This window comes from Malaclemys terrapin, chromosome 1, assembly GCF_027887155.1.
Source record: "Malaclemys terrapin pileata isolate rMalTer1 chromosome 1, rMalTer1.hap1, whole genome shotgun sequence".
NCBI lineage: Eukaryota > Metazoa > Chordata > Testudines > Emydidae > Malaclemys > Malaclemys terrapin.
In genome coordinates this window covers 94938183-94950511 of record NC_071505.1, presented here as the reverse complement: position 1 = coordinate 94950511, position 12329 = coordinate 94938183, and the positions used below count along the sequence as shown (strand labels likewise).

General features: G+C 48.3%; 1 protein-coding gene across 2 annotated transcripts; it reads right to left on the bottom strand.

Moving 5' to 3' along the window:
• Window positions 1-235: 235 nt before the first annotated feature.
• On the bottom strand, window positions 236-10964 carry EIF3D (eukaryotic translation initiation factor 3 subunit D). Of its 2 annotated transcripts, none has more exons than XM_054032220.1 (15): window positions 10856-10964; window positions 9668-9801; window positions 9182-9227; window positions 8620-8756; window positions 8433-8518; window positions 7864-7936; window positions 7554-7669; window positions 7216-7348; window positions 6310-6457; window positions 5939-6069; window positions 4923-5008; window positions 4474-4603; window positions 3884-4026; window positions 1819-2099; window positions 236-392 (listed from the first exon to the last, which is right to left on the bottom strand). In XM_054032220.1, exons 2-15 carry the CDS (start codon window positions 9788-9790, stop codon window positions 379-381), a joined length of 1647 nt encoding a protein of 548 aa, XP_053888195.1. In that variant the 5' UTR covers window positions 9791-9801; window positions 10856-10964; the 3' UTR covers window positions 236-378. The 2 variants fall into 2 exon arrangements, with proteins under 2 accessions (XP_053888195.1, XP_053888201.1); XM_054032226.1 differs by having other exon boundaries at window positions 7554-7666.
• Window positions 10965-12329: the final 1365 nt, after the last annotated feature.

The window sequence follows — 12329 nt, the reverse complement described above, 5'->3', positions numbered from 1 at the left end:
GGAAAACACTAGCACAAAATGGTGGCAGAGAAGACAAAAAAAAAAAAAAAAAAAAAAAAAAAAAAAAAAAGCTGGAGGTGGTAAACTTTTTGTAAAGCAGCATACTTTATTACAACAGCTCACTTGCCATTTCAGTGGCTGCTTTTGTCCCAGGATTTCTTTTCACACCACATCTGTAAGGTAGATGTATTGGTGTACAGCATATTTATCCATAAGACAATGAACAACAAACTCATTAAACAGAACAAAACTCTTTATTCCGTTAGTTATACTTGTAAATGAGCACGGTGCAAAGGGTCAGCTAAGATTCCACCCACCAACAACACAGGGTGAGATGAGCATTTGGTCACTGAAGCCCCTGCTCCCTGACCACAGGGTTTAGCTCTCTTCCTCTGAAAGAGAGAAAAGAGGTTGTAGTGGAACAATGCAGCAGCAGACACCCCCTCCCCCGAGAAAATGCCACAATAATAATAATAATAATAAAAAACAATATAATAAAAAGACATGTAATATCTTTTACTCTTCATGTCACAATCTTGCCTGCCCTTTTCACCCAGTACAAGACTGTTCATTAGGGCCACATCTACAATAAAATCACATGACTACATAAATTGCTACAGATGATTTTTGTTGCTGCATGATTCACTTGAGAATCTTAAAAACTTTAATTAAAAAAAATGTCTCTAGCTATTATGACTGTTCAGAAAACCTTCAAAAAGTGAACAGATCCAAGTCCAACAGATTTGCCCAAGTCTACAAACAGCATTAAAATCTTTTTAACTATCCCGTGAACATGAATTTCAAGTCAGCTTGCCTCCCACAGTGGAGATAGAACATGAGGGGCACATGCCAGATATCAGGGATTGTTTCAGGTAGTGGAGAGGTAAGCCAGCACTTGCCCCAAGCAAGAGTCTGGATCTTCCTTCCTTACAGAAAGTCTCCCAGTCTGCATGACTAGTGCATCCGCACTCGCTTTCCAGTCATCCATTTGAAATGGACTCATTAGCTTAATTGGTCTAGCCACTCATTTTTAATGTCTCACTTTGGATTTCCTCCTCTTTATCTAAAACAGGGGTCGGCAACCTTTCAGAAGTGGTGTGCAGAGTCTTCATTTATTCACTCTAATTTAAGGTTTCGTGTGCCAATAAGTACATTTTAACATTTTTAGAAGGTGTCTTTCTATAAGTCTATAATTTATAACTAAACTTGTAAAATAAATAAGGTTTTTAAAATGTTTAAGAAGCTTCATTTAAAATGAAATTAAAATGCAGAGCCCCCTGGATCGGTGGCCAGGATCTGGGTAGTGTGAGTGCCACTGAAAATCAGCTCGTGCTGACTTTGGCACGTGTGCCATAGGTTGCCTACCCCTGATCTAAAATGTCATGATAATGGCTTGAGTCTCAGTAGCACTGAGCACCTGCCATTTGTGCTGAAATCAATCACTACCACCCTCCAATGTCACGGTATTACTGAGCTGAGCTTTCCTTTCCAAGTGACTCCCCCTTCCACTCAGTGTTTCAGATTATGTTTTCCTCTCAGATTAATTAGTTCCCTCCCCTCCCACCATGGTGAGACTCGTTGCAACTGTCTTCTCATGTTTTTAGATCTCTCTAGATTCCTTTGTATTTATTTCATTATCCTTCCACTCTCTGGAAGTAGTTAACACTTTTACTCTGTTTTCACCACTGATCGAATGACCCACAGTGACTGTACTCTCCACACACCACCTCTCACCTTGATAGGCAGCTTGGAAATTCTGAGATCTAATCCCCCAGTTACATTACCCCTTTCACCAGAGCCCCTGAGCATTCTACAGACCTTCCTCTTCCTCCTCCTCCTCTTCATCATCATCCTCCTCATCAGAGCTGAAGGTACCATCAGGGAGACTGTAAACACGGATCACTTGCTTGTTGGGGTCTTTGAGGATGAGGTATTTGCCCTCATCCAGTTTCATGCAGACGTCAATGACACAGCGCAGGATGCCCCATGCGTTCTCCATACTGAGGTTAATCTGGCTGGCGAACTCATTAGGCTTGAACTGCTGTGTGCCCAAGATCACATGGCGCGCAGAGTCCTTTACGTGGTAACGGGACACATACCTGGGGAGGAAAGGGAAAAAAGGTCAGGAAATTCAATGCCCCAGCCCAGACTTCACAGGGAAGTCACCAAAATGAGGTGATCACTTAGATTTTAACTTCTGGGCTGAGCTGCAGGAATCAACCTCCCCACTTCAAAGGGGAAAATGGACAGGACTCCCTGGTGGGGAGCCATTCCTGTGTCTCAGACAGTAACTGAGGGCTTGTCTACACTACCAAATTAAGTCAAGTCAATGTACAGCCACTGCAGTAATTAAAGCAGTGTTTCACACCACACTATGGTCCTTCTATCGGCGGTGCGTGTCCTTACCAGGAGCACTTCCATTGACTGATGGCTGGAGCCCCCCCCCCCCCCACGACCTCAGGGCTCACAGCTTGGGCAGTCAGCCCCAGCAGCAGGGGGGCTCCTGGCGGGGCTGACAGTCAACAGGAAATGTAAGTAACGCAGTATCTATATGATGCAACAGAGAGTCCTGTGGCACCTTTAAGACTAACAAATGTATTGGAGCATAAGCTTTTGTGGGTGAATACCCACTTCATCAGACACGGGACTCTCTGTTGCTTTTTACAGATCCAGACTAACACGGCTACCCCTCTGATACTTAGTGTCTATGTGGACACTGTGTCATCCTAACTACATCAACCTAAGTACTACACCTGTCACGGAGGTAGAGTTATTAAGGCGATATAGTGGGCGATTTACATCAGTGGGAGCTACATTGTAGTGTAGATGCTTATAGAGTTAGGTCAACACAAGATGCCTTATGTAGACCCAACTCTGTAATGTAGACCAGGTCAGAGTAAAACAGAGGGTTGCTAAGCCTCCATCATCCAAGATAAAAGAGGTGATAAAGGAGATGACTCCCGGGTCCCACAAACAGGAAAGACTGAAGAGTTTTAACAATAAAGAGTCATTAACAGGGAGTTCTGATTCAATCAACAGATAGTCTGAGGCAGCTGCATGTCACATGGACAGAAACCAGAGACTGCAAAGAAGCTAGATTTAAAATATCAAGCATCTTATTTTAAACACCCAGTCACCAGCAATTAAAAAAAGTTAAAGAGAAAGTGTATCGCAGCAACAAAGTTGATTTAAAATGTTAATGAAAGAGAAATATACATGGTACAAACCAGCACCCACAGCTTCTGTTGTGCAGCTGACTAGGTCGGCTGGCCAGCAGAGGGGGTTCTAATTAAGAGAACTGCATCAACTCCGTGCCAACATTATGAAGCAAACAAGGAAAAAGCCACTTGGCTAAGGTGCTTTGGGGACTAGAAGGAGAGCTAACATCAGGAATGGATTCCTCAGGAGATCAGTAATGGGTCATAGAGCCATTCACTTTTAAGTTGCCAGTTTCAAGTCACAGGCCCCCGCCAATACATCACTGGAGAATGTGCTGGGGGTCTCAGTCAAGATCTAAATCAGTACCACATTAATCACTATAATTATTTCTCACGTTCAGCAGAGAAACCAAGAACTGAATGGGCTATGGAGACTGAACTCCATTATCACATGTACAGGTGGTCTTTCCAGGTCAGTCAGCAGGACATTGTGGAGAAGCAGCTTCCCCAAATCACAGTCTGCGTTGTACCCCATTCTGCCCCAGTCACCAGTGCTAAAATATATTCAAAAGAAGTTTTTGGTTTGACCAAACAGAGTAAAAATGGGAGGGAATTCTGTGATTACACAGCTCCTAAAAACAGTTCTCTCTCACTCACACACAGACACACATGACAACAAAAGCACTTAGAAGGTCCTTGACTGGCAAATCTTATATTGGCCTCACCCAAGTTTAAGATACTCTGATCCAGCCAGCAGCGCACAACATGTCCAGCGGGCTAATTTGTAACTGTTGTTTTTCAGCTCGGTGGCAATCACAGCTCCTCTCTGAGAATCTAGCTTTTGACGCCAGTCTACTCCATTGCAATGCTGAAAAGAGAAGTCAAACCACAGTCAACAAACCATGGGTGCAATTATCTCTGCAACTATGATGAAAACACATAGTGAGCTACCCAATGATACTATGCAGAGAAGAGATGGGAAGCTTAAAAGGACTTCCTGATTCTGGAGTATTGGCCAGTATATAGGGTGCTGGTTGGGGAAAAAAGTCAAGAGAGAGCTCCATCGGACTGGCTATCACATGGAACGCAGGAGCCTGGAAGAGGGTTCAAACAGACTACCCAGCACCTGGGAGATGCGGAGTCAGTTTAGCTGGCACTGCTGGTCCTCTGTAGTCATTCTCTTCTGATGGAATGTAATGACATAACAGATACATGGGGTAACGCAAGCAGCTTATCTCATGTCTTGCCTGCTGTACCTGGTACATCAGACATCAATGGAGGAGCTAGAGAGGTTTGGTATCTGGTTCTCCCTCACCCTGGAATCCCATTCGTTCAGTGTTTTGATGTTGATGAATGACACTTCTCCGCCAGCTCCTGTCATCACTCCGTCGTGTTCACAGCGTACAATCAGGTCTATGTCATCTCCCAGCTTCCATCTTCGGTACCTGCAAGCAAAGAATCTCTGTTATTCTCCACCCCCACTCCTGGATCCACTTCAGCACTCACAAAAGCCATTCCCTTCCTCCCCTATCAGCCCACAGTGAGGATTTCACCCCTCTTCCTTCAAACCCAATATGAAGGTCAGAGATACCAGCCTGAAGCATAAGTCCCAGAATCTCTCTCATCACAGAGTGTGGCAATGCCCATGGAAAATAAAACTTCAGTCACACCACCACTAGCAAGCTGTTAATAGAAGTCACACTCCACCCCTGTTCTGAACCTCCCTCCCTAAACCTATGCGCATGCTTGAAGCAAACAACACACCGGTATGCAACAGAGGCCACTTCGTTCTTATCCATGTCATCCTCCACAAATGGGTTTGGGTTGGGAAACTTGTATTTTTCCTTCCCCTGCAGAGAAAGCCAGGACAGATCACGAGAAGCCCAACAACTTGAGAGAATTAAGGCAGCTGATCAGAAACACAATCATAGATATGAATAATAAAATCATAGAAACATAGGACCCCCGAAGGGACCTCAATAGGTCACCTAGTCTAGTTCCCTGCTCTGAGGCAGGACTAAGTATTATCTAGAGTAGACCATTCCTGACAGGTGTTTGTCTACCCTGCTCTTAAAAACCTCCAATGATGGAGATTCCACAACCTCCCTACATAATTTGTTGCACTGCTTAACTACCCCGACAGGAAGTTATTCTTAACATCTAACCTAAATCTTCCTTGCTGCAATTTAAGCGCACTACTTCTTATCCTGTCCTCTGTGGTTAAGGAGAACAATTTATCACTCTCCTTTTTATGACAACCCTTTATGTACTTGAAAACTATGTCCCGTCAGTTCTCTCTTTTCTATCCACTCCCGCCCCCGGCCAATCTTTCCTCATAGGTCACATTTTTCAGACCATTAATCATTTTTGTGGCTCTTCTCTGGACTTTCTCCAATTTGCCTACATCACCATCAGCCACTCCCCTCCCCTCTCCCCCTGGAACTAAAGACTCTTTCCCTCAGGCAATCAGCATCCAGCGTTCCACGGAGCATTTTAATTTGCCTCTATGCTGTCACAGTCCTGACTGGTTCAGTTCATGGAATGCTCCATGAAGAAGAGGGGTGTTCTCCCTACAACCCCCCCCATCTCCATAAAGTTAATCCACACACCCCAAATTGGAATGTTTTCTATGTAAAGTAACCTTGCCAATAAAGGTGCCTCTTGCTCTAATAAGAGGCTGCCCCAGCATTGATATTAATAGTAAGTTCCAGACCTGCAGACGCAGTCTTCCACAGTACTGTCTGCATAACAGGCTTTGCTAAAGCCCACTTGCCTCTTACCATTCTCAGACACTGCTGGGAGAAGTTGTGGTTGATGTAGGTTGCTTCCATGGCCAGGTTGCGAGGTGAATTAAAGGAGTTGCCCTCATCCTGTGGTGGTTCATTTGCAGTTTCACTCACTGTCAGCAAGTCTGGAAAAAGAGCCAAGGTCAAACGATCATCAGGAGGATAGCTACCCCTCTGAAAAGGACACTCAACTCTCATACTGTGCCCCAAATCTGTTCAAAGCACATGCAGGTAGTGCAGCAGTTAGGTTGCTCCAGACAATGTGGACACTTGAGATGTAATATTGACTTAAAGGGGGTAAGGAACACTAAATGCAAGGAACAATTTGTCCCCTTGCCCAACCTTGATCCTAGCAACCTCCTCACCAAAGTCAGAATTGTCCCTCTTGTCAAAGAAGAGCTTGGATCCAACTCTCTGGACAATGATGTCCCAGGAATACACAGACCGAGTACAGCTCATCAGTGTGGCCAGGATGGCGTCTGTGGCAAACACATTCCCCTGGGTCTTCGCCAGCTGCAGACGGAGACAGAGGGAAGAGTGTGAGCGAAGACAGCATACATTCTTCTCCCCACCACCCAAAAGTAAACTGCAGCCCTTAGCAAACCAGACACGGATTCCTTTCTTCTGGACTCTGGAGGCTGGGCTGTTACAAGACTCTGACGCACATCAATAAGATCTGGACACATACATGTCAAATGCTACTTATCCTATCTGAACTCATTCAACAAGTTGGGCAGCCAAATGCTGCCCAGACAATCCAGCCCTGAAAATGCCCAAGCAAGTTGGGGAGAAAAGACAGAACTTAGAGCAGAAGGGAGACCTGCATCTGCAAGGACGAGAATAAGTTCTTTATCCTCTGTCCCTGACTTCATCAACACTCTCAAGAGTTATCCTTTCCTCTCAAGACCAGAAATCTTGGGAATGAGATCTGTGACCCTGACATTTTTCTTCTCCATCATACTTCTTGCCTTTAGGTCTGCCTATTTGCCCTTCCAGAACAGAGCTTTCCTTTGGCTGATATCTATCCATGTGTTAATGAGTTCCTGCCTTGGCCAATACCATTCCCTTTGCTATGGAGATCACAAATTTCTGTTGTCTAAAGAGCTGGGTCCTGGGTTATTTCTGTTAATCTCTTTTCGCTCCAGAAAGCATCACCATCTTGGACCCCTTGGCTTAGAACAGACTGGGAACCGCAGGGTCCAAAGAATATCACACAGAAAGATACATACTAGTGTATCTTGTGAGCCGATGGGCAGGAAGGACAATTATACCTTGCGAATGACTGGGTCATCAGTAGTGGTGACAGTGTGAAAGATGCGCTTGATGCTCCGCAGGGACTTTTCATTCCTTGTGGTAATGCGGTCAAAGGCTTTGTCATAATATTCCAAGGCACCACAGCACTCTCTGAAGACATAATGGGAGCGTAGTCATGAGACACTAGCACAAATAACCCCATCTCGGAGTGACTGGCAGGAGTATTTCTACTGACTTTTTGCACCTCCTCCAAAAGGAACTTCATGAAACTGGATCACAAGCCAGTACCCATCCCTTTCCACACAGATTACGCCAAAAGAAATACCCACAGGGGCCCTAGCTGTCTTTAACTCACATGTCCTGTGGCTCTGACACCTCCAGATAGCGCATCTTCATCAGCCGGGGGAAATCCATCTCCTCCTTCACCTCCCAGTCACTGCGAACTTCAACAGAAGAATCGCGAGGCTTCTGCTGTGTGGCCAGAGGAAGGGCAGATGGACAAAGAAATAGAGAGACACAGCACATCAGGATTTGTGTGAGAACAGCAGCAGGAGGAGCGGGTTAGAGGAATGTTACCACAGGGAACAGGGTACACCGAGGTCTGTGTAACAGGGGCAGCCAGAGGAACTGATCAAACAGTATAGTTAAAAATCAGTTTACTTTACCTGTGATTTTTGGTCCCATTTCTGCCTCACCCCAAACTGCTTCTGAAATTTCTTTTGTAGACGTAGACGGTCTCTGTAAATAGAGGAATGTGACAACCTCATGAGAAATAGTTCCAACGGCGCATCCCCAGCACTCCCACCTTCCCAAGTCACTGCTGAAACCACTGGGTTCTCAGGTCCCAAGCCACTGAGAGCATCTGCTGAATGACTGGACCCCACAGCTGGCTGAGGCACTGTAACTAGGAACTCTGCTCTCAATGACTCTTTGAAAATGGCAACTTTAGTGGGACAACCCAGCCTTTGAAGATTGCACCACAGCATTCAGAAGGTGCACATGCTACTTTTACAACAGTAATTTCTTTTCCTGAGTTCGGCTTAGAAAACCTTGTTGATTCCACAATCATCACATGAAACCAGCACTTCAAACCACAGCAGAGCCTAGCAAAAGACCTGTCTTGAAGTCTTGGGTTTTAGTTACAATAACTCAATTGACAGAAGCCAATTAGCAAACCTAGACACCTGATCATAGACACCAATACCAGCAGCGAGTTCAGGTTTGGGGCCCTCACCTCTCCTTCTGTTTGGCACTCTTAGGCAGGGTCTGCATGTTGAACTGAAGCATGTTCCGGCGGTCCTTGTCTCGCCGAAGATTCCTCTAAGAATGAGAAAGAGAAGGGAACGGATGTTCAGGTTATAAATGAGATCTTTACAGCAATTCCACTGTTTCAGAAAGGTTTCGGGAAATGTGCAAGATACCTGTGCAAATCTCATACGATTCCTTTGGTATGCTGTCTTCTGTGTACGTGCTGTGTCCACAAGCTGGAAGCTGGTCTCATCCTCCTCATGAAAATAAGCATACTGGCTTCCCCCACCAAACTGCGATGAGTACTTATCTGAGGACACAATGACCCAAATTATCTTGCTGCCCGTCTGCAAACCAAGCTTCATGAGAAGAACTCAGAGTTAGCACTCCCGCCCTGTCACTTGGCTCACCCGAGCTTGAAACCAGAGGTAGGGCTTTTCTCTTAGAGCAGCCCAATGGGGGAGGGTCCCCCATCCTCACAGACAAGTTCCCTTTCACAAGGAAGCTCAAAGCCAGGAGCAACACCGAAGGATGGGGACAGCCCCAAGTGCCTCTCTCCAAGGGTAGGGCACACTTCTGAGTTCAAGAAACTTCTCTCACTTGGTGGAGATTTGTAGGACACAGATTTCGTAGACACCTCTAAAGACAGTGGTGAGAGAGGGAAGCAGGGATGATGACTGAAGAAACCTCATATGAAGTATCTCAGACAAGAGCAGCCACCAAAATAGCACTTACTCGTGTATCTCTTGTCCTGATAAGTGGCTCCTGTCCAGTCTGCAACCTAAAAAACAAACAAACAAAAAAAACCACAACAGGAAACAAAGTTGATGATTGTGTGTCAACCAACATTTTAAACACTCTCCCCACAATCTCATAATCTCTTAATGCAGATGGATGCCACTCAACGAGAGCAGTTAGTGCTTTATGTTCCAGAACATAACTTACAATCATTTTATGACCATCAATATTCTTTCAAATTCCCCACTCTGCTTACAGACACTATCAAGAGGTCACGGTTCATATACCACTTCTTGTTGCAACTGCAATAGGGGATAATGAAGCTATAAGGGACAGAGCACCAATGGTATGTGTGTGTGTAGGGGCACTGTAAGGAACAGTACAGGACTCAGACCGCCAACATGACAAGAACAGCTAACAGGAATTGCCATGGGCATTAACTGATTGCTCCAGTGATTCATTTAGCAGCATTAGCACAGGTACCTTTCCCAGACGATCTCCTTTGCTGAAGGGCTGATATGGCATATCTTTGAACTGCTCTGGAACAGCACATGGACCCCAGCCTGAGGGATTGTCCTGGATCACGGGTGTCATGAATTTAGCCATCTTCTAAAATCCTTTAAAAAAATGGGGTGGGGGTGGTCAAGTGTTAGGAACATTTTAACCCTACAAGACTGAAGATGAGGCTGCTGGGAAACTTAATCTGACACTGACTGGGCAATGATGCCCATTCAAAAGACAAGACTAGGTGATAAGATTTTTAATGAGGCCACACACACAGAAAAGTTTCAAGGGTTAGGGTCATTGCCCACAATTCCTTGGGTCAAGGAAAAGATGAAGGTCTCAGGAGCTGACAGCATTGTCAGTATGTAATGTAATAATTACTTCCCTGTGTAAGAATCTTATCACCTGAACTGAACTGTTAGATAAAACTGATCAATAGTCAAGTAACCTGCCTCTGCCAATAGCAATATAAAAAGCCCCAGAAAAAAAGGTTTAATTTCTCTCTTTACTGTGCATAATAGCACAATTATTTCCCCTGATGGATGTTTCTTTCTGACCACAGCTGGAGATCACTTTATGCTTGGGGATCTACTGTCCTTATAGTTATTTATTGTCCTAGCTAGTGTCATTGAAGCAGCTATCCTTATTCACAGAAACACCTAATCCTGTGTCACTAAGACCCAGATCCTTAAAGGTATTTAGGCACCTAACGCTCCCTCAAATCAGCGGGAGCTAAGCACCTAAACACCTTTGAGGATATGGGCCTACATGTTGGGTCATGGGTAGGTCCAGCAGCAGCGAGTCCCGCTGGTTAGTGACAAGCGACGAGCCAGCAGCCCCGCACCGCACATGGTCACTCGGCTCAGCGGAGCGGCAGGGCCCGGCTCTGCGTGTGCGGGAGCCGTGCCCGGGAACCAGGGTCCAGCCGAGCAGCCCAGCGGGGAGGCCGGGCCTCTGTCCCAGCCAGGGCAGAAGCCGCGCGGGCCGGTCCCGTCCCGTCCCGCGGGCTGAGGCCCCAGCAGGCCCGGCGAGGCCTGGGCTCCCCGCGGGAGGCGGCCTCTGGGCCGGGGGTCCCGTGTCCGGGGCGGATCCGGGCCCGGCAGACTCTGAGTCGCGCGTGGGGCCTCGCGCGCCCCCCCCGGCCGAAGCCCTGCGCGCCCCCCTCACCTGCGGGGGCCCGGCCGGGTCCGATGGAGGCAGATGCGAGCGGGCCGGGGGTGCCGGCTGCCGGAAAGACTGGGCTTGGGCAACGCGCACACAGTCACACACGTCATCACTCCGCGCCCGCCCCCGGACGAACTGTCGTAAAAGCAGACAGGGCGGTTCCGCTCCCGCTCGGTGGGGAGACAGTCTTACCGTAAAGCACAAACGCCCGCTAGGGCTGTCGTAAACGAAAAGAGCACACGTCATTGTAGGACGTCAAAGAGCGCCGAGAGCTCGCTACGAGCCAGGCTAGAAAGACCACCCTAGTCTCGAGAGCGCAGTCAGTCCCCCAATTTCCCACAGTGCACTGCGTGTCATCACCATCCATTCCCACAATGCACCGAGCCCTGCCCGGCGCCCAGCATATCCCCCAGTGTCCCATAATGCATTGCTTCCCTTCCACCCGCCCAGGCTAGTCCAGCAACGCGGGGTGGCTGGAGGGGCTTGAGGCTGCTCGAGGCCCATGTGCCCTTGGAAGGCTGAGCTAGGACCCAAGCTGTGGGGGTGAGGGCCTAATCGAAGGCCCCATGATGGGACCCATAAGTGTGGTGCCACCACATCCTTGTATCTCAGAGCTAGGCCTTGCCACCTGTATGCATTGTTCCTGCAGGGCATTGGTCAGCATAACAAATATTCCTCATCCCACCTATGTGCCGTGGGCTTCATAGGGGGACAGGAGACATAGAGAGCATCATCTGAAGAAAAGAAGGGGGGGATGTTATTTATTTAAAACTAGGGTTACCATATTTAAAAAATAAAAAAAGAGGACACTCCGCGGGCCCTGGCCCTGCCCGTTTCCCACCCCCGGCCCCGCCCCTACTCCGCCCATTCCCCCAAAGTCCCCGCCCTAACTCCCCCTCCTCCCTCCCAGCCATGCGAAAAGGGCTGCCCAAGCGCTACCGGCTTCACGGTTTGCCGGGCAGCCGCCAGACCCTGCGCCCCTGGCCGGCGCTTCCCCAGCACAGCTGGAGCCCGGGAGGGGAAGAGCCCAGCCGGGGGCGCAGGGTCTGGAGGCTGCCCGGCAAACCCGTGAAGCCGGTAGCGCTCGGGCTTTGGGCAGCCCCTATGCCTCCGGACCCTGCGCCCCCGGCCGGGCACTTTCCCTCCCAGGCTCCAGCTGCTCTGCTCCTCCCCTGACTCTTCGGCTCTGTTTAAGAGCCAAGCTGCCCGAGCGCTCCAGCTTCGGCAGCCCCCTTGCCTCCTGACCCCAGCCGCCGGCCGGGCACTTCTCCTCCCCAGCTCCAGCTGCTCTGCTCTTCCCTTGACTCAGACTTCGACTCTGTTTAAGAGCCAAGCTGCCCGAGCCAGCGCTACCGGCTTCGGGCAGCCCCCGTGCCTCCGGACCCCAGCTGCCGGAGCAGAGCAGCTGGAGCCCGGGAAGGGAAGTGCCCGGCCGGCGGCTTGGGGTCCGGAGGCACGGGGGCTGCCCGAAGCCGGT

Excerpts from the sequence above, each read along its gene's own strand:
- EIF3D (XM_054032220.1), bottom strand. The coding sequence starts at position 9,790 with ATGGCTAAATTCATGACACCCGTGATCCAGGACAATCCCTCAGGCTGG. Across the intron at positions 4,027-4,473 it reads TGAACGAATGGGATTCCAGG|CATTGCAATGGAGTAGACTG; the intron begins GTGAGGGAGAAC and ends TTCTCTTTTCAG. Across the intron at positions 2,100-3,883 it reads TCAGAGTATCTTAAACTTGG|GTATGTGTCCCGTTACCACG; the intron begins GTGAGGCCAATA and ends TTTCCTCCCCAG.